The following is a 19,609-nucleotide window of genomic DNA, read 5'->3' on the forward strand; positions in this document are numbered from 1 at the left end:
GTGAAAATCCCTATTGGTGGAAGGAACCACTTCCTGTTTAGAGCCATTTCCTGCTCAGATCTACTTCCTGCTCAGATCCACTTCCTGCTTAGATCAACTTCCTGCTCAGAGCCACTTCCTCTTTAGAGTATTGAGTAAAAAACGGCTGCAATCATATTTATAGAAGTAAAATTTGCTCCTTTTTTTCATCCCTTTTCCCAGGGTACGTTGCCCAACCATCTCGTTTCCAATGGTGTGTAAGTAACATTTGCAAGACCCAAGATGTTGAAAATCCCTTCCTTTCTTTATTAACCTATGAGAACAGAGACTGAATCTATACCAGTGAATGGCATCATCTAGCCCCTACACCATGCATTTAGATGCCTGGTTTACCTGTATGCCTAAGCTAGGGTCCTTATGCCCACACAGCTGGTGTGGGCCATCTCCCTGGCACATGCTTCTTAGAGATGCTAACTAGGCAGGCACACCCACTTTCCTTGGCATGTTTTATAGATGACCCAAGCTGCAAACACCAACATGTATAAGACATATGCTCTCTTCTTTGTGTAATTTCAGGCACCAAAATATGCCTACACATAGGGGTGTGTGCATACAGACACATGCGTATTCTTTTTTGCCTGGTAGAAATATGCTTCTGTGATGTTCCTTCTACTCCCACACATGCCCCTCCATGGCTGGCACATCTCCTAATTATTCCCATCTACTCCCTCCCCATAGACCTTTTGTGTGTATATTTTGGCACATATTCTCTTGATTCTGCCGAGTTCCTCTCTCTTTCTTTTTCTTTCCCTGCTCCCTCCCTCTCCCTCCTCTTCACAACTCCTTAGAAAATTTGTTAAACTATACACTCTTTATTATTAATGTACATTTATGAAAAATTCTTCACAGTTACAAAAGTGCATGGTTATAAAATCATCTCCATACAAAGGTTGGCATCTTCCCTTTCCCCGCCCCTCCCTAACCCTCCCACCCCCAGACATCAGCATTCCATAGGACAATGCTTAGAAAAACTGAGAGCTCAGTGGATCCAGAGCTCTCCACCCAGTGTTATGGCAAACATGGTGGTGATTTACACAGGACCTTGCAACTTGCCTCCTTCACTTTCCTTTTGCCTCGTTCTGAGGTGGGTAGAGCAGACAAGTTTCTCTAGCTTTGGGAAATTGTTCTTCTGAGGAATGGGTAAAGATGTCTCCTTACACTCTTCTAGAGCTGAAAAGGATGTCAGAGCAGTATCAATAAAGACATCTATAAGGAAAATGAAGGTTTTAGGTCTTTCTTGATGGTTGAAGAGAAATGCCTTTCTTGGTATATTCAAATTACATATACCATCTTCCTTGAAAGGAGCTAGTAAACTCTATATAGCAACTCTGGGGACTTATTTCTGCAGGATTTCCTGGTAATCCCTATGGGAATGGAGAAACAGATGAGGGTTTGTCTGAGGGTTATCAGAAGCAACTGATCTAGAGTGGTGTGGTGCAGATTGGGGTCTTTTCTAAAGAACAATTTTCTTGGTCCAGACTTTGACCATCATAGCCCTGTTGGTTAGCTAAACTTTGATATCTTCAGGCCCAGCATGAAGGAAGCTTCTGTGATAGGACATATCTGTGAGGGATAGAGAATGGAGGGAAGCAGTCAGGCTGTTGCTAGGTTGCCTCAGCCACATAGTTCTGTTTTTATATTTTTCTGAGCAGCTATCCCTAAACCCAACCTTAGTGGGATTCCATCTTAGTGTATCAAGTGATGCAATAAACAGATGGCTGAGTGTACTGTGTCAGAGAACTGAACTCAAGTTCCAGAGAGGTTGGCCCCGTATCAGTAGATACCCAATGTACATGGTACCTCATGAACAGACACATGGACTCAGAGATACCCCAACAGTTACATGTTAACTGGTCTGGAAACAACTTATTCAAGGTTTGTAGGAATACCATCATGGTTTCTTGGTTAGCAGGGTTGTGTGAACATTTACAACTAGAGCAGTTATATTACCTCTAGAAAAGTGTGCTTCTAGAAGCTTGCTTCTGATAGCCTGCACAAGATGGTGGTGGTAGTGGTAGGAGACATGGAATTCCTTGGCAGGCAAGGAGTTTTATAATTGTGCTTTAGTTAACTGGGGACCTTCTAGCAGCTGGAGAATGATCTGTTCTTTAAATGAACAGATTTACTCAGAAATGTTTGCCATTAATGGGAACTAAATAGTCTCATTAGAGAGGACATTTGAATTCAAGGGGCATTTGGTGTCTTGTTTGGTTCTAGTTCTATGCAAAAAGGTACATATCTTAAAATATATTAACTATATTTCAGCAAATAAGAGTCTCTAGGAGATTATAATAGATGTATATGGTGTCCCTCTATGGGAGAATTAGCTATTTGTGTCAAGACTATTATTTCTAAAAGTTCCTTTCCAAATACATTAGGTTGTTAGCTTGACTGGTGAAGAGCAGCCTGGATATAACGCAAGAAGAGAGCAGGTACAGTTCTGCTCCAAATGTCATAGGAGCAGGCTCTTGCCCAAATGTTGTTAGTGAGATTCAGGGGATACAAGGTTCAAGTACCCCAGGTCTAGCAAAGTTTCTAGGTGCTCTTTTGGTTGACTAGCTCAGGGAAGCATGAGTAAGGGAAGACTTCTTGGAAGTTGACATGTTATTTTCCTTCATTCCTTCTCCAGGAGGATGGGATGATGCAAACTTGTTGGAGCTGGAGGACAAGGTAGAAAACCCCTGTTTTAATCTTTATCCTGGCCAGCCTTACCAACATGTTGGACTGTGCCTTAATGTCTTCCCCTATCCTGCTGAGTTCTCACCGCACAGCATTCCTGCACTCTGTATCTCTTGCAACACAGCACAGCAGGGCTTGAGTAGGAGGGGTTAGCACAGCTTCCTCTCTTGTTTCCCAAAGAACTTCTTTTTAGCATGACTGCCACCATAGCCACTAGTTCTAATGTGTTATTTACACTTTGCAAGGCAGATGACTCCTATTCAGGTGTTATTTGTCCTGCTTCTGTGTTTCAGAGGCTGTGATTTGCTCTACTGTGAGCACATCTCAATTTGTGCAGTGGCTGGTTTACTGCCTTTTATTTAGCTGATCTACTGGACATTCATGGCTGTTGAATCCAAGAGCCCCACTACCCAGCCATCCTGGGCATTCTCTTCCCCAAGCACCCAGGAAAGCTGGAGAGAGAACCGAGTTGAAGATGAGTCCCAACCTTACTGCTTTGGCAAGTCATGCCTGCTCTTGAGTCTCTATTTTCCAATCTGTAAAATAGGAGTAATTATGTTTGGTTTGCCTCCCACACAGGGTTGTGAAAAGTCAAGAATGATGCTAACAGCATGTTAGGAGCTGTCCAGTGCTGAACAAATACAGGGAAGGAGCTGATGAGGCTGATGATGAGGATGGACACGACAGCAGCAATGATGATAATAGTGCTTTGCACATGAAGTTGCTTGATTTTTGATGGACTGATTAGACAAGTTTCTCTAACTGGAGCTGACTTTCACCTTCCTTCTAGAGTTTACCCAGATAACCTTGGGTAAGATACTCAGTTCTCTACAATTAATTCATCTGTAAAATGGGAATAATAAAGACCACTAGGCAGTGTTGCTGTGAGAATTGAAATAAGTGAGTCAGTAGATTTAAAAGTGCCCAAAGAGTGCCTGGGTATTATTGGGAGCACTTATTCATCAGAACTACTTGAACTCGAACTTATATAACTTTAGAGGGAACTGTGATGTTTCCCAGCTTGGATAGGGTAGAAAGAGCACAGACTTCAATTTGCTTGTTAAACAACATGTGACTTTAAACTCTTTTTGAGCCTTCATTTCCTTATCTATACAATGGGAACAACAATGCTTACCTCACAAGATTGATGTGTGCATTAAAGGGAATTGTCTGTGGAGAGAGCTTATCACAGTGCCTGATACTGACAAGTGCTTGGTAATTAATAGCTCTCATACCCTGATGCTTAAATGGGTGAATTGCTTGGGAGAAAGAGAAAATCTACAGTCATAAATGTGGTGCCCTTCTCTTCCTTCAATCTTGGTTACCCTCATACTACAGCATACTTTCCTGGTGAGATCCTTTGGCGTGAGCACCATGGCAAGAACCGTCACAAAATTAGGAGTTCCAAGGCGCCAGGACTCTTGCTGCCCCATTGTTGGACCTCTTGCTTCCCTCTTCTGAAGCCAAAGCTTGAGTGAGAGGCAGGAGACAAGGTAGGTACCTCAGCTTGATACCTGGGACCTCACTGGCAGGCTGCAATTGGTGGATGTAGTATGGGGAGCAGTCCTTAGGAAGTGGTCTCACCTGGTAGCTCCTGGCAGGAGGAGGCTTAGGGGACTGGCACAGAGGTGTTCTCTTCCTCTGGAGGCAGTGGTGGGCAGCTCCAAGAGCTGAAAGATTGGGTGTCAGAGGGAAGTTTTGGTCCTCTGCCACACCTGCTCTATACACTTAAGTCACAAGGATTGGTCACTGTTTTCAACACACCATGCATATTTTGGCCTCTGTCATTTGCTCGTGTCTACCCTTCTTTGTCTACTTGACAAAGCAGACATTTTTTGATGACTCAGCCCACAAATTTCCTCCATTCTTGTAATTCTTTTGGACTTTTCTAAGCAAAATTGATGATCCCTCCTCTGGGATTTCATAACTATGTGCTGAGAGTGCTGACAAATTGTCTTAAGGGAATAGTTTTTGAATCTCTCTCTTCCATTAGAGGTAAGAGCCTTGGGGGCAAGGACTAGGTCAGAGTCATCGGACATTTCCAGTTCTGGCACAGTGTCTGGCCCACAGTTGAAGATCACACAAAGGTAGTTTCCTGACCTTGGTTGGGTCATGACAAAGATGGCCAGAGCACCAAGAGCCAGAGTGAGCAGTGTCTGGTGGTCAGCAGCAGTGGTGGCCAGCAGCATGGAGGGATGCCAGGCTCCCACATCAAATTTCTTCCTCTTCACTGGCCTTGCTCCAACGGTGGCAGCAGTTGGCTGTGATGCCCAGGAGGAAGTTGGTGGCCACGGAGGCAATGGAGACCACGAAGCCCACGAACGCAATGAAGAGGTAATCATCCAGGGTCAGGGTCAGGTGGCAGGCCTTGAAGCTCTCCTCAGTGAGGGAGAAGAGTGGAGCGCCCTCGACTTCAGGGGGGCCCCGGCACTCAGCCAGCTGAGAATCTGCAACACAGAACCCAGGAATGGTGAGGGGCTGGAGGAGAGAGTGGAACAGATAGTCCCCCACACCTCCCAAGAGAAGTTGAGATTCTTTTTTATTGAGTTTCTTCTATGTGTCAAAAATTTTACTTACCTTCTTTACTCTCCTCAACAACACTTGAATCAAATGTTTTTATACCAGCTTTTATAGTCATGGAGATGGCTGCTCAGAGAGTTTAGTAACTTGCCTCAAGTCCAATAGTCACTGCTGATGGTAGGTCTGGGGCTTTCATGGGACATCATCATCTCTTACAATAGCCTCCTAACTGGTTTCTGGCTTCTGCCTTTAAACCATCTTGAAGCAGTTCACTCAGTATCTTTCATACCTGAAGTCCTGTCATATACTCTGTGTGAAGCCCTCCCCTGACTTCTTACCTTCCCATGGAATGAAAGCCAAGGTCCTCACTGTGGGCTACAAGGACTCTTCTCATCTCTTTCTCTCTGCTCCTTGTTCCACTCTGCTCCATCCTTACACACTTTTGATCATTCTTCCATCACCCTGAGCACATTCCTTTTCAGGGTGGAGAGGGGGAGCTATTGTATTTGTCTCATTTATCCCCTGAATCTCAGCACAGCTTCATCCCTTGCTTCCTTGGGGACTTTGCTCAAATATCACTTTATTAATGGGGTCTTTCTATATGATTCTATATAACATAGTAACTCCACATGACCTTTCTCTGGGCATTCTCTACTTCCCTACTCTGCTTAATTTTTCTCCATTGTATTTATCATGTCTTACAATTTCTTTATTATCAGTGTCCTCCCCCTTAAATATAAGTTTTTCCTATGGTGTCCCTAGTCTCTGAACAGTCTCCTATCTGTGAAAGTGAATGAAACTTTGTTAAGTGAATGTGTGGATGGATGACTCTGTCCAACTTTGAAGTGTTGGGTCTTTCTACTGGCTTTTCCAGGTATGTAGAATATAGGGTTATGAGTATGGGCTGTGAAGATATTGGTCTCGGTTCAAATCCCCTTTCTACCCCACACTGGTTGTGGGATTGTGGGCGAGTTACTTAACCCCTCTGTGTCTTGCTTTCTTCATCTGTAAAACGAGGATAATAATAGTATCTACTTCATTGGGTTGTAGTGAGGACTCAATGAGTTAACATATATAAATAATATATTCTTGGTGGATAATAAGTACTATGGAAGTGTATGCTTTTGTTATTATCCTCGGCTTATCTCCTGGACAGGCCAGTGAGAGTCATATTCTGCACATAGACTTCTGTAGGAGGGGCGTCTCCTTCAGTGGGATTACTTTTCTCTCCATCATTGATGGTCCCACCTTACCCTTCCAGGGTCACTTGTACAAATGCATGATGGTAGTCAGTGGTTTCATCTTACTCTGCCTTGGAGGTGAGTGTGGCGTGTAGGTAGCAGTTTTGCCATTCAGTACCAAGCACTGGCTTTCCAGCAGGCAGCCATTCCTTTGCTCAGTGGATATAAACATTCACCAGACCCTCACCTTGGGCAAGCCTTTTTTACCTTTCTGACTCTCATGCTCTCCCTCCATAAGAGGGGGATAATTCAACCTAAATTGTCTAAGAGAGCCAACATGAAGACATTTTCTAAATTAGGTGGTGTGTAAATGCTATTTATTCATCCTGTAGTTTTGGGGGAAAAGAATAAAATAATGGATTTTGATTGACCCTTTTGACAAATGGATGAACATCATTCTCCTTAGAAATGAAGAGTCAGGAGAGACTATGGACTCTGAGAAACAAACAGGATTTTAGAGGGGAGGGGGAGGGGGGATTGGTTAGCCTGGTGATGGGTATTAAGGAGGGCACATACTGCATGGAGCACTGGGTGTTATATGAAAACAATGGATGGTGGATCACCACATCAAAAACCAATGATGTATTGTATGGTGACTAACATAACATAATCAAATTAAAAAAAAAGGATAAAAAAAAAGAAATGAAGAGTCAGTTTTGGGAAGAAGATGCAATCTGCTCCAAACTTCAGGTGGAGGGGTCCCTGTAGGCCATAAGCACAGCACTCCAGACCCTGCTCAGGACAAGATCATGTCTGGAGTTGACCATCAAGGGCTCTCCTCTTGGAACTGAAGACGCTGAACTCCAAAGTCTATTGTGTGCGTGACTGGGGTGGTGGTGCGACCATGTGATGCTGGGGAATGTGGGGAAACTGAGGGCAATTGGTATGGACCCAGCAGAGGAGGCTCTGAGGGCAGTTGGCAGGGCCCTGAGGGAATTCAGAATCAGAGCCCGAGGGATGACAAAGCCCTCTGGTAAGTCAAGGGACCAGTCTTGAGGTTGAGTTATATCCCAAGGACACCCTTATGTCCCTCTTTGTTGGGATTTGTCCAAAAACCATGGATAATAGTGGGAGAAGAAAAAGAAGATGACAAAGGGAAAGGGATTGCCTGGTCCTACGCACACTGGCAAGTTCTTTGCACCCAAGAGGAAATACCCTGGAGAGTGGGATGTAGTAAAAAGTACATTCTGTGGAGAACAGGGGACCTAGGTTTCTAGTCGTGGCCACTGGACAGTTACTTTCCCTCTCTGGAACACAAGTTCCTCATCTGCACTGTCGTGTGGCTGCACAGATGGGATCTCAGGCCCCTGTCCTGCTCGGTGGGAGGCTCTGCTTCTTCTGAAGGGCAGCCGGGGCCTCAGAGATCACAGAACAGAGGGAGCCCCTGGGTGTGGTGGAAGCTGTGCTCCAGAGTGCCCTTTCTGTCCTTAGTGCACAGGAGAGAGGGAAAGACATGCAGCCTGCAAAGGGGGAGCAGGTGGGGAGACTGCTCCAGGCAGCCTCCCCCTCATGCCCCCTAGCATTGCCCCATCTCCATCCCCAGCTATTTTGGTCCCAGAGAACTTCCTCCCACAGCTGTGTAGAGACAGTGGAATCGTGACCCACAGCCCCCCCAAACTATTTTGGTCCTGGGCTCCCCACTCAGTCCTCCTCTCCCTCCTACCTCACTCAGCATCGCTTCTTTGAACATACTCTGAGCCAGGCTCTGGGGAATCCCCTGAGATGGAGCCCCTAGTTATTTCCTGTTGTTCTGCTGGAGGCTGGTGCCAAGGCTGAGTGCTGCCACAGGAGAGAGCTGGTGACGGGGGGCCACAACTGAACATTGCCTGCCTCCGGGAGAGGCCAGGGCCCATGAAGCCTGTGTGACTCAGGCTCCTTCAATCCCCAGTGCACCCCCACTTGGGCTTGGTTGGTTAAATTGCCACATCCATTTCTCTTCTCAGCTCCCCACCCCATGTCCAAACCTTGCAGAGCTCTGCTGAGGCCCTTTGGCCAGTCAGAACTCTGCCCTGACTCTTTGTTAGCTTTGGACCCGACTCTTCAAGACATAGCCAGAAGGCGGCCAGACTGCCCGGGTGTGAATCCCGACTCCAACACTTAGCAGCTGTGTGGCTTTGGGCAAGTTACTGAACCTCTCTGTGCCTTGGTTTCCTTCTCTATAGAGTAGTGTGTGTGTGTGTGTGTGTGTGTGTGTCTCATCATGGTTCTTATGAGGATGAGATGAGTTAAATATGAAATATGCTTAGAATAAAGCAGATAGTAAGTACTAAAATAAAGGGTGTTAGCCATTTCTATTTCTTTGAGTTTTCCCAGCACTTAGAACACTTAAAAAGCAGAGAGTAGAGTAGAGAAGAATGGGGCTTACAAGTCAAATAAACTTGGGTTTTATCCACGGCCCTGCTACTTTCTAAATGAGTGACTCTGGGCAAGCCTTTTCATTGTTCTAGATCTCAGTTTCTTCCCCTGCAAAATGGGGGTCATAACAGTGGGGTAGCCACTTGGCACATGCCAAGTTCTTAGGTCAGGGTGAAAGCTCAGCACACACTGTATTATTAGCTACTCTTGTTTACTATCTGTCTGCCTCTTTAGGTCATAAGTGCCACAGAGGCAAGGGCTGGGTGTGTCTCATTAATGAATGGGTCCCTGGCGCCCAATATGCACGGCAAGCGCCTCAGGGATAATACTGGTGGAGTGAAAGGGCTGGTGCACCCAGCGGCCAGCACAGACCGGGGCACGTGCTGGCTGCCAAGAGCTCTCAGTCCCTCCCTGTTTTTTGGAGACTTTGCTTGCAGTGAGGCAAGACCCTCTGTCCCCACGGCTGCCCAGTCCTGGCCACCTGCCTTACCCGCCGTGCAGCGCTGGATCCGGTTCCGCAGCCACTTCAGCAGCGGCTCCATGGTGCAGCCGCACACCCAGGGGTTGCCGCCGATTTGCAGGGTCACCAGCCCCGGCAGGCCCTCGAGGGCCTCGAGGCTGAGGAAGGCCAGGCCCCCATAGCTGAGGTCCAGGTCTCGGAGCTGCACCAGGCCCTGGAAGGCCTGGGGATGCACCCTGCGCAGCCACGGGTTGTGGCTCAGGTCGATGTGCACCAGGCCGTGGGCTTGCTGGAACATATCGGCTGGCACGTGGCTGAGGTTGTTGTAGCTCAGATCCAGGTGTGCCAAGCGCTTGGCGTGGAGAAAGAGGCCCGGGGGCAGCTCCATCAAGGAGTTGTTGCGCAGATCCAGCACGCGGAGCTCCATGTAGCACGTGAGGTAGCCGGGCGGCACGGCTGTGATTCTGTTGTGAGCCAGGCTGAGGTTTCGGGTGTCCATTGGCAGGTCGGGGGGCACGGAGAAGAGCCTCTGGCTGCTGCAGTCCACCACCTGGTTATGGCACGTACAAAGCACGGGGCAGCTGGTGCCGGCGTCCGAGCGCATCACCCCGGCTGCCAAGAGGAGGCAGACCAGCAGCATGGCTGGGTGGGGGGGCCCAGGCCAGGGCAGCTGGGACCAGGTGTCACCCATCTTGGACAGCTAGCAACAACAGTACTGTAGGGAACCCACTGGAGCTGAGGCTATGTCCATGAATCAAGAGTCAGTGGCTCAGAAAGCCAGCTACATCAGGGCCAGAGTCCTGGAAGGTGGGGCTTCTGGGCACGTAGTATCATGGCTCAAGCCTTTCCCCAGAGCCTCTAAGCACCAGAGGGCTCCTTAGGTGAGATCCCCAGGAAGCCCCTTTGGAGCGCAGGGGACAATAAATCTAGCTGAGGTCCCTCAGGGTCTGAGAAGATGATCAAAACTTGGGAGAGGAAGGAGCTGAGGATGGGGCTGGACCAGCTGCTAGCAGGTCATATAAGGGTCCCTGGAGATCTGTGCTCCTCTCACCCATGACTGCTGGGTGCTTCCTCTCTGTATTATGTTGGAGAGGTGCTGGTGGTGGGTCGGGGACGGGGGGGAGGACATGAAAGGTTCTGGTAAGTCTAAAAACCCTGAGCCCTGTCCCACGTGGGGGACCTATTAGGAGGCCAGGGCTGCATCTGGGTCTCCAGCATTGGAGGTCTCAGAAGCCATTCCTCCTGATGGCCCAGGGGGCTCGAGTCCAAGGGGGTCCTGGGGTGGGTGTTTTGGGAAGGGAGCCTGGCGGGGAGTGGGTCTCCATGGGCCTCCTGAAACCCCGAGTCCTCAGCCTCAGCATCTACTGAAATCCCCAAGAAGCCTCTTCTTTCCCCAGGTTGGGGAGGACCCCGAGTGACACCCACTGTTGCCTGCCAAGGCTGGAAAGAGCCATGTGTCCTGGAGGTGCAGGATGGGGGTCAGCTAGGACAGCTTTGGCGACTTCTCCTGAGCCAGTGTCTCTCTCCCAGCCCAGCTCTGTGTTCAGCAGGCGGGGGCAGAATTCCCTCTGTCAATAAGGAAAGCACTCAGGCAGAGATCTCCAGTGCCCTCTCCACCCCGTTGTCCCCTCCTAGATTCCCTGCCCCCCTTCTTCTCTGCCACTAGCCACAGAGTTCTCTGTGAACTGTGGGTCAGGTGTGGGCAGCAGTGGGCTTGGACCCCACCCTCATGTTGTGGTCGCCCGTCCTCCTCCGGGGTTCTGTCCTGGGTGAGATGCATTTGCTTCTCCTCCTAGCCTCGCCCCTTAGCACCAAACACCCCACCCTTGAACAACTCTCTAAGAAAACATGCACACACACGCTGGTGCTGGTCGTTTGCATACCCCTTTCAGACAAGGTTAGCACTCCCCTCTCCCTCCCTTGCCCTCTCCCTCGGCTCTCTCTTTCACACACACACACACACACACACACACACACACACACACACACACGCACAAATGCACACATTGTTCTCCTGTGATCCCCCACATTTTGCTCTGCCCTGCACTCACACCTCCCAATTTTCTGTCCAGCTTTCTTCTCTACACGCCCTCCTGCAGAGCCCCCTTTCCAGTCTGTCCCCCCCTTCCCCCCATGCACACCCCTAATCCTAGCGCCCTTTCTACAAGCACCCCACTCTGCCCCCCAGTGTGAGCCCACGCCCACATTTGGTCAGGCAGAGAGACCACACGATGACACACCAGTGTCTCAGCCCCGCCGTTCACCCGCATCCCTTGTGGCCCCCGCATCCTCTGTGGCCCCTGGTTGTCCTCACTTGTCCTCCCTCACCCCCTTGGTCTAGCACTGCCTCCCTTCCCAGCATTTCCAGCCTCAATCCCGCCCACTGGGAAATCACCCAGCTCCTTTATCCAGACCCATTTTTCTGAACCCCAGGGTCTCGCCTTGCACTCCCACAGGCCCTCAGGAGCCCACTTACTCTGTTCCAAGGACGCAGCCATCAATCTGCAGCAGACACGGGTCTCCCTCCCTCATCCTGGAATCCCGCTTGCTGCTTCAGGAGAACAGATTGCCTCGCCGGCACTTCCCCTCCCCCGGCCTCTCCTCCTCCATGGCTCCTGGATCCCGGGGCAGCATCCTCTGTGGTTTCCTGTCCTGTGCTCCCAGGGACTGGCCGGTTCCCCTTCTTTTACTCAAAAAAGGGAATCAGAGAGAGGATGCTTAGAAGAAAGTTCACAGAATCCGAATGCTTCTTCCCGAAACTCAGCTGGTGCTGAGGCTGCTGGGGTTTGTGGCTTCCGCCAGGTCTTCCCCTCCCTCCGCCTTCCTTTCCTCTCTCCCCCTCCTCTCTCCCTTTTTCGCTCCCTTTTTTTCCTCGAGGGCCAGGTACTGACGTTTCACTGTCTCTTAGCAACTGCCTCCACATCTCTGAGCAACAGGAGAGCTGGCTATGGACCCCACCAAGATGAGAGAGACGAGAAGGAAGCAGTTGCAGAATCCACAGCCACCTGCGGGGGTCCTAGTGATGGGGCAAGGGGGGCTTAGGGGGAGGGGGCAGGGGGCAGGCAGGGGCGAAGGCAGAGGAGCTGGCAGGGGGAGAGGGCAAAAGGGCCCAGTGGGAGAGGTTGGAGTGGGGGCAAAGCAAGGATCTGGAAACTGAGATGGAGGAGGGCCCAGAAGGGAAAATAGAGATGGGTTGGAAAGGGGAAAGGAACTTCTCGAGGGGCAGGGGGAGAAATTGGGGAAGGCAATGAAGACATGAAAAAAGGTGGAAGGAAAGAGGAGAAGTGCTTGTGACAAGTTTGCTCACTTGACGGGATATATGTATTCAGTCCACATGTAGCATCTGTTTCCCTGGGTCTGAATGTATTTTGGTCACCAGGTACCAGGTGGCTGGACTGGCTCAGGGCTTGTCAGGGACAATTATGGAAGGTGAGACCTTTCTGTGGTCCTTAATTGTCCCTAAGTCCTGACCCCACAAGCTCGGAGAGTTTTGGGATGCAAAGGGCCAAGTGCAGGTCCAGGTGGGATACAGGTCAGCTCTATTTCTAGGAGAGTGGAAGCTTCCAGAAAACCTCGTAGGCTTGATCTCTTTCTCCAGGTCCCAAGGACTCTGTCTGCCATCCCGTTTCCATTTCTCCAAGCTCCCTGTCCCTCCCCCCACAGACTGACCTCACCTGAAGATAAAGTCTTTGCAACATTTCCTTTCTTGGTGACCCATCGAACAAATTTCTAGCCACCCTGCCTTTGAAAAACCAGCTTGATGAGTTGGTTTGGTCAAAGAGCTGGCTCATTTCTTCATTTTAATAAAATTGTTCATTGAGCACTCACTGTGAGTCTGGTGCTTGACTACACGATAAGCATATAGCTGCCAGTAAGATGGATGAAGACTTCGCCCTTACAGAGGTCATGTTAGTCCTGTGTGTTCACCTAGTTTATCTGGGATCTCTTCTGTTTAAGTAATGTCTTAAGTCTTTGGGGAAAACCAAAATCGAGGAGCAGAAAACACCTGTTAAGTTGCACAGATTCTAGGCACATATAAAGTCCTCAAAATTATTGTCTTCTCTAACACGATTCTTTTTCCTTTATGGTCTTAGAAGTTCTGCCGCTAAGCATTATCCTCATATTATGCTCATTTTGAATCTTTCATGTTCTACAGTGTCTGGTACAGAGTAACATGGTAACTACTTCATTAATATTGATATATTGAATTGGCTGAGGTAAATATGATTTGTATCTCCCCCTCCCTTACAGAATTGAATGGTTCTTCAACTCATTTATGAGCTTAGAAATAAAATGTTAATCTTAATGCACAAAACAAAGCAACACATGGGAACAAGTAATCCACCATAAACAAGGACTATTGAGCCTCAGTAAAGCAAAGCTAGCATGATACGCTATTAACATTCACTGAAAAATGATAGAAAACATACTTCAATAGAACATTTCAATATTTAATGTTGACTAAAGACACATTAAAAAACAAGTGACAGAGAATGGAAGTTTTCTTCCTTTACATAATATGAAATTTATGTTTACCATAAGACCAATAATATGAGTAAAGGAAACTACTTGTGACAGTTTTCTTAAAAAATCAGATCTAGGCAAGAACGCCTTGTTACCATTTGAAACTACAGTTTTCTGGCCTGTACAATTGGGATAATGATGATGGTATCTAACTCGTGGAGTTATTTTAGGTTATATGAGTTGTTATTAATAAAGTACTTAGACACAGTGAGCACTACAGATGTGTTTGTTAAATGAACAAATAAAATACAAGACAGAGTATAAAATTACTGAAATCATTATGCAGAAGGGAAAACAAATTGTGCAGAAGTGGGAAAATAAAGGAAAATATCCCACTTGCACGTGATTTGAATGTATTCTGGGGCAGGATAAGCCTCAAAACCTTCAGAAAACCCCCACCGACCACTGCATATAAGGCCATAGTATATAATGTCTTCTGTAAAAAAAAAAAAGTAAGGATAAATGGGGTAGAAATCTTTTAAATGATCTTTTACTCAGAATCATTCTGTAAGTTAAGTATTAAAGCACTGTTTCCCAAACTGGTGTCTCATGGTACACTGTGTGCCATAAGAAAAATGTTTGTTCTCAAATAATTTGAGAAATATTGAGTTATGGGGCACCTGGGTGGCTCAGTAGGTTAAGCGTCTGCCTTCAGCTTGGGTCATGATCCCAGGGTCCTGGGATCGAGCCCCGCATCGGGCTCTCTGCTCAGTGGGGAGCCTGCTTCTCCCTCTCCCTCTGCCTACTTGGGCTCTCTCTCTCTCCATCAAATAAATAAATAAAATCGTAAAAAAAAAGAAATATTGAGTTAAATAAAATGAAACAGATTATTTATTGCCAGATTTCTCAGGACCTTTAATATGCAAATGGTCATGTGACCTACCAAGGCAAAGGATTGGGGAAGGGTGAAGGCTGGATAATATCCAGCATTGCTCTTATGCAGTGTTCCTGGCTACTTCCCTTAGCAAAGTGACTTCCTCCTACCTAGCAGCCTTACAGTGGGAGTGATTCAATTTTGAGCCTGAGCAAAATGATAAATTATTACATACCACTGCCTTTCGTGGTCTCTTGCGAGTTATTAAAACTGTGACTATTCAATCATGAAAGTCAAGGATTTACTCTACTGGGAAAATACACAAAAATTAATCTTAGAGTTGTAGATACAAATGAATTAAAAAATCATTTTCCTTATTAAGATTTCTTGACACACACGCCAAATGAATTGAGATAATGACAGAAAACCTTTAAATAGATGAGAATAAATGCAATCTACCACATGAAAAATGTGTTGAGGGACAATTATGAAACCTCCATAGAATGAGGATACAGGAAGAAATGGAAAGTTAAACTCCCTAGTTGCGGGGAAAGCTTAGAAATAGGGAAGATGACTTTGCATTTTACAGTATAATAATTTAGTGAAGTATTTAGCAGAATCTGGTGAACTGGTAGTGGAAGCCATCTGGGGAAACATGGACAAGGATGAACAGAGGATGTTAATGAAGACGATGATGAGGGGGAATGCTGGTAGCAGTGGTGGTGGACTTTCCTAACTAAAAGATTAAAACATGTGTTGCAAACTGAAAATCAGTCCATGGCATTACCCAGTGTTTGTGCTTTGGAAAATGACCATGGGATACATCATATGTCAAGGAAGTGATTCTCACTATCAGAATAGAGAAAATGAAAAATGGGAAATGAAACCACAATGTTGAAAGTCACCTCCAAGTAAGAAGGTTATTGAGACATTGATGCCATACTTCATTTTTATACATTGAAGAAGTTCCAAATGGTCCAAAGAATTAAAGAGAGAAATGAACAATAACAAAATACAAATCAGGGAGTGAACAGAATAGCACATTTGTCCTAGCTGTGGAGAGAAGATGTCTTGTCTTTCTGTGTGTCAAGGAAATATGGAGAATGATATTTGTGATAAGATGGCTTCTGACAAATGCATAACATTGAAAGACAATAAGGTTTCCTTTAGCAAAAAATGACAAAACAAAATTAGAGAGAAAGGAAACTCAATGGAGAAACAGATTTTAGACATAGGTGATTTGAAATAATCCATACAAAATATGTTAAGAAATGCTCCAGATATCATTTTATTTATTTTATTTTTTAATTTTTTAAGAGATTTATTTATTTATTTTAGAGAGAGAGAAAGCGAGAGTGCACTAGCCAGGGGAGGGCCATAGGGAGAGGGAGAGAGAGAAATTCGAGCAGACTCTTTGCTGAGCACAGAGCCCGTCAGGGGTGGTGGGGGGTGCTCGATCTCATGACCCTGAGATCATTACCTGAGCCGAAATCAAGAGTTAGATGCTTAACCGACTGAGCCACCCAGGCGCCCCACAGATATCATTTTAAAATTGATAGAATACATAAATTCTTCTGACGCAAATATAGAAAATAAAGTGTTATATATGCTAATTACATCTCAATAAAAAACAAAACAAAACAAAACCCAAAACACCATGGTAGACAAGATCCTAAAATGGCCCTTGTGGTAGGTCAAATAATGGTCCCCAAAGAAGTTTTTATTCTAATCTCTGAAACCTGTAAATATGTCACTTTCTATGGCAAAAAGGACTTTGTAGATGTGATTAAATTAAGGATCTTGAGACAAGATCCACCTGGTGGGTCTAATGTAGTAATAAGGATCCCTCCAAGGGAAAGAGGGGTAGGACAGTCCGAGGAGATCTGATGGTGGAAGCAGGGGTTGAAGATGCTACTTGCTGACCCTGGAGATGAGGAAGGGGCCAAGAGTCAAGGAATACAGCCTCTAAAAGCTAGAAAAAGCAAGGAAACAGATTCTCTCCCAGAGCCTCCGAAGGAATATAGCCCTGGTGACCGATGTTAGGCTTGTGACGTCCAGAACTGTAAGATAACACAGCTGTTTTAAGCGACTAAATTTGTGGTAATTTGTTATAGCAAGAGGTAACTAAAATAGCCCTCAAAATTTCCATCTCCTGTGCACACCTCATATACTCCCTTCCCATTGAGTTTCATCCGAATCTGTGAATATGATGGGATATCACTCCCGTGATTATCCCCATCGTCAGTTGACTTTGTGTTATCAAAAGGGAGATTACCCAGGTTGCTGTTACCTACAGGTTAACCCTTAAAAGGGATACTGTCCATTGCCAGCTCTGAGAATGGGGTGGGGGGGCATGTGGAAAGGGCCTGAGAACTTTCTGGTTGCTGAGACCGACCCCCGGCCGACAGCCTGCGAGGAATCTGCAAGGACTTGGATCTGCCAGTGAGTTTAGAAGATGGCCTGGAGATCCGGATGACAGCGTAGCTTGCCAACGCGTGGACTTCAGCCTCACGAAATACCCTGGGTAGAGAGCCCAGCCGTCTGTGCCAGGACTACGCCAGGACTACAGAGCCATTGGCTAATACATGAGTGTTGTTTTAAGCCACTGAGTTTGTGGCAATTTGTTATGCAGCAGTTGAAAACGGATACAAACGTCGTGTAGAGGAATATTTGGAGGAATATTCTCTTTCACTAGAGAGTAAGTGCAGAACAATGAAAAGCATTTTGTGATAATAGTTAAACCAGTAATGAGAGGGGCGCCTGGGTGGTGGCTCAGTGGGTTAAGCATCTGACTCTTGGTCTTGGCTCAGGTCATGATCTCAGCGTCGTGAGATGGAGCCCCTTGTTGGGCTCCATGCTGTGCATGGAGCCTGCTTAAGATTCTCTCTCTCCTTCTGCCCCTCCCCCCCACCCAAAAATAACCCCCGCCCCAGTAATGATAAAAATATCTGTAAAATTCCTTGTGCCAGGTACGGAGGAGCTAGATACATGTGCACTTAACTGCAGCCACTGGGAACTGGCTCAGGCCCGCTTAGGAAGTTGCTCATCCCTTTGACCTGGTAATTAGTAAGACATTAGTTCATACCAAAATATTCAGAGCAGGAATATTTATGATAATGAAAAAGAGGAAAATAATACGAATGGCCAGCCACAGAGGGTGCTGAGCAAACACCATATTAATCTAAAGGAAACGCCAAGGAGAACATCGTTGATTGGGGCACCGGGACAGGTACTGTTGCTGCTGGGGAAGCACGTGGAATCACGCTAACTGGGTAGAGCAGAGCAATGCTCAACTCATAGTTAATTGTTAACTCGTAACTCCTACTGCACCAGTCATTAGCTCTGTCACTTATCCTCGCTGTGCTCAGTTTCCTCATCTCTGAAATGGGTGTGATTTCAGGATGTACCTCACAGGGCTGTTGGGAGGTTTGAAAGACGCAAGACAGGTAGAACGTGGCACAGTTCCTGGCCCTTTCTCGAAGCTCTATGACTAGCCACTACCATTATGATTAGTTTCATTATATAAAAGAGGACTGAATGCCCTTTTCAGTTTTTAAAATGTCTTGATTCAACCTGGGATGCATTATTATGCGGTGGGAGCCTGAGGAACACGGTGGTTACAGCAAGGGCTATGCGACAACAACAACAATGGCAACAACAACAGTAATAATACCTGACTCGGGGGTGCTGGAAGAATGAAATGACTCACGTAAAATAGGTCATTGCACCTGGCACACCGCCAACTCTCAACAAACCTTCACTGCTGTTATTGCCATTATTTAGGGAGGAAGTTGGTGGAGGTGAGTATGGAACCACACCTCCAATCATAGCACTTGGTTTTGGGCGGTAATCCCAGCCCATCCTCATTACTCGGGGCCAGCTTGCACTTTCTTTCTGCTCCTTGGTTCCTGGACCCCTGGATCGGTTCTTGGGCTCTTTCAGTGTTTGCTGCCCGCCACTGCCTTGGTGATCTTCCACACCCTCCCTTTGGAGTTGAATGTTGCCATCCTGCACCGTTCCTTAACAGTTTATTTATTTATTTAAATATTTTATTTATTTATTTGACAGAGATAGCGAGATCAGGAACACAAGCAGGGGGAGGGGGTGAGGGAGAAGCAGGCTTCCCGCGGAGCAGGGAGCCTGATGCGGGGCTTGATCCCAGGACCCCGGGATCATGACCTGAGCCGAAGGCAGATGCTTATCGACTGAGCCACCCAGGCGCCCCTCCTTAACAGTTTAGAGTAGCGTGCGTGCGTGCATGTGTGCGTGTGCGTGTGCGTGTGTGCGGCTAAGGTGTGTATGCATGTGTGCATGGGTGTGTGTGCCTGCCTGTGCGTGTGTGCAGAGGGATTGAGCAGGTGGATACAGATGCTCTGGAGGCATGAATAGTAAATTCTCATAATTGCATGTCTCAAGATGAGGTGCCTTCATATGTAATGTGGTTGGTCTTTGCTCCTGCTCTCTGCCCCTCGCTTCCATTCCCTTCCCTTGGGGAGGGGGAAATGTGGAGAGGACGCAAGGGCTGATGGGAGTGAGGGGTGAGTGCAGGTAGCTGCTTTTGTCACCCAGTATTCTTTTTTTTTTTTTTAAGTTTTTTATTTATTTGACAGAGAGAGCCACAGCGATAGAGGGAACACAAGCAGGGGGAGTAGGAGAGGGAGAAGCAGGCTTCCCGCTGAGCAGGGAGCCTGATGCGGGGCTCGATCCCAGGATCCTGAGATCATGACCTGAGCCGAAGGCAGACGCTTAACGACTGAGCCACCCAGGCGCCCCTGTCACCCAGTATTCTGTTGGCCAAATCTTTCTCAGAGTCACTGCCATTGTCCTGCAAGTCCTAGGCAGCCGCAGGGCTCAGACATGCCGACATAAACCTGGGTCGCCAGGCATTTATCAGGGATGTTTCTCCGAAAAGTTAATTTTACTAAGATGAGAAAACAAACTAAAATTTGTTAGGAATGGCAGCTCTCTGTGCTCTTC

At 47.0% G+C, this 19,609-nt stretch overlaps 1 protein-coding gene across 1 annotated transcript; it reads right to left on the bottom strand.

The window, feature by feature from the left end:
- Positions 1–950: 950 nt before the first annotated feature.
- LRRC55 (leucine rich repeat containing 55) lies at positions 951–10,329 on the bottom strand. The gene is made up of 2 exons (XM_036076597.2): positions 9,325–10,329; positions 951–5,165 (listed from the first exon to the last, which is right to left on the bottom strand). The coding sequence occupies exons 1-2, from the start codon at positions 9,983–9,985 to the stop codon at positions 4,930–4,932; spliced, it is 897 nt and encodes a 298-aa protein (XP_035932490.1). The 5' UTR covers positions 9,986–10,329; the 3' UTR covers positions 951–4,929.
- Positions 10,330–19,609: the final 9,280 nt, after the last annotated feature.

This window comes from Halichoerus grypus, chromosome 11 (genome assembly GCF_964656455.1).
Source record: "Halichoerus grypus chromosome 11, mHalGry1.hap1.1, whole genome shotgun sequence".
Classification (NCBI taxonomy): domain Eukaryota; kingdom Metazoa; phylum Chordata; class Mammalia; order Carnivora; family Phocidae; genus Halichoerus; species Halichoerus grypus.

What these genes read in the sequence shown, in the direction of transcription:
- LRRC55 (XM_036076597.2), bottom strand. Translation starts at nt 9,985, where the DNA reads ATGGGTGACACCTGGTCCCAGCTGCCCTGGCCTGGGCCCCCCCACCCA. An exon ending in GATCCAGCGCTGCACGGCGG is followed by an intron (nt 5,166 to 9,324) that starts GTAAGGCAGGTG and finishes TCTGTGTTGCAG; the next exon opens with ATTCTCAGCTGGCTGAGTGC.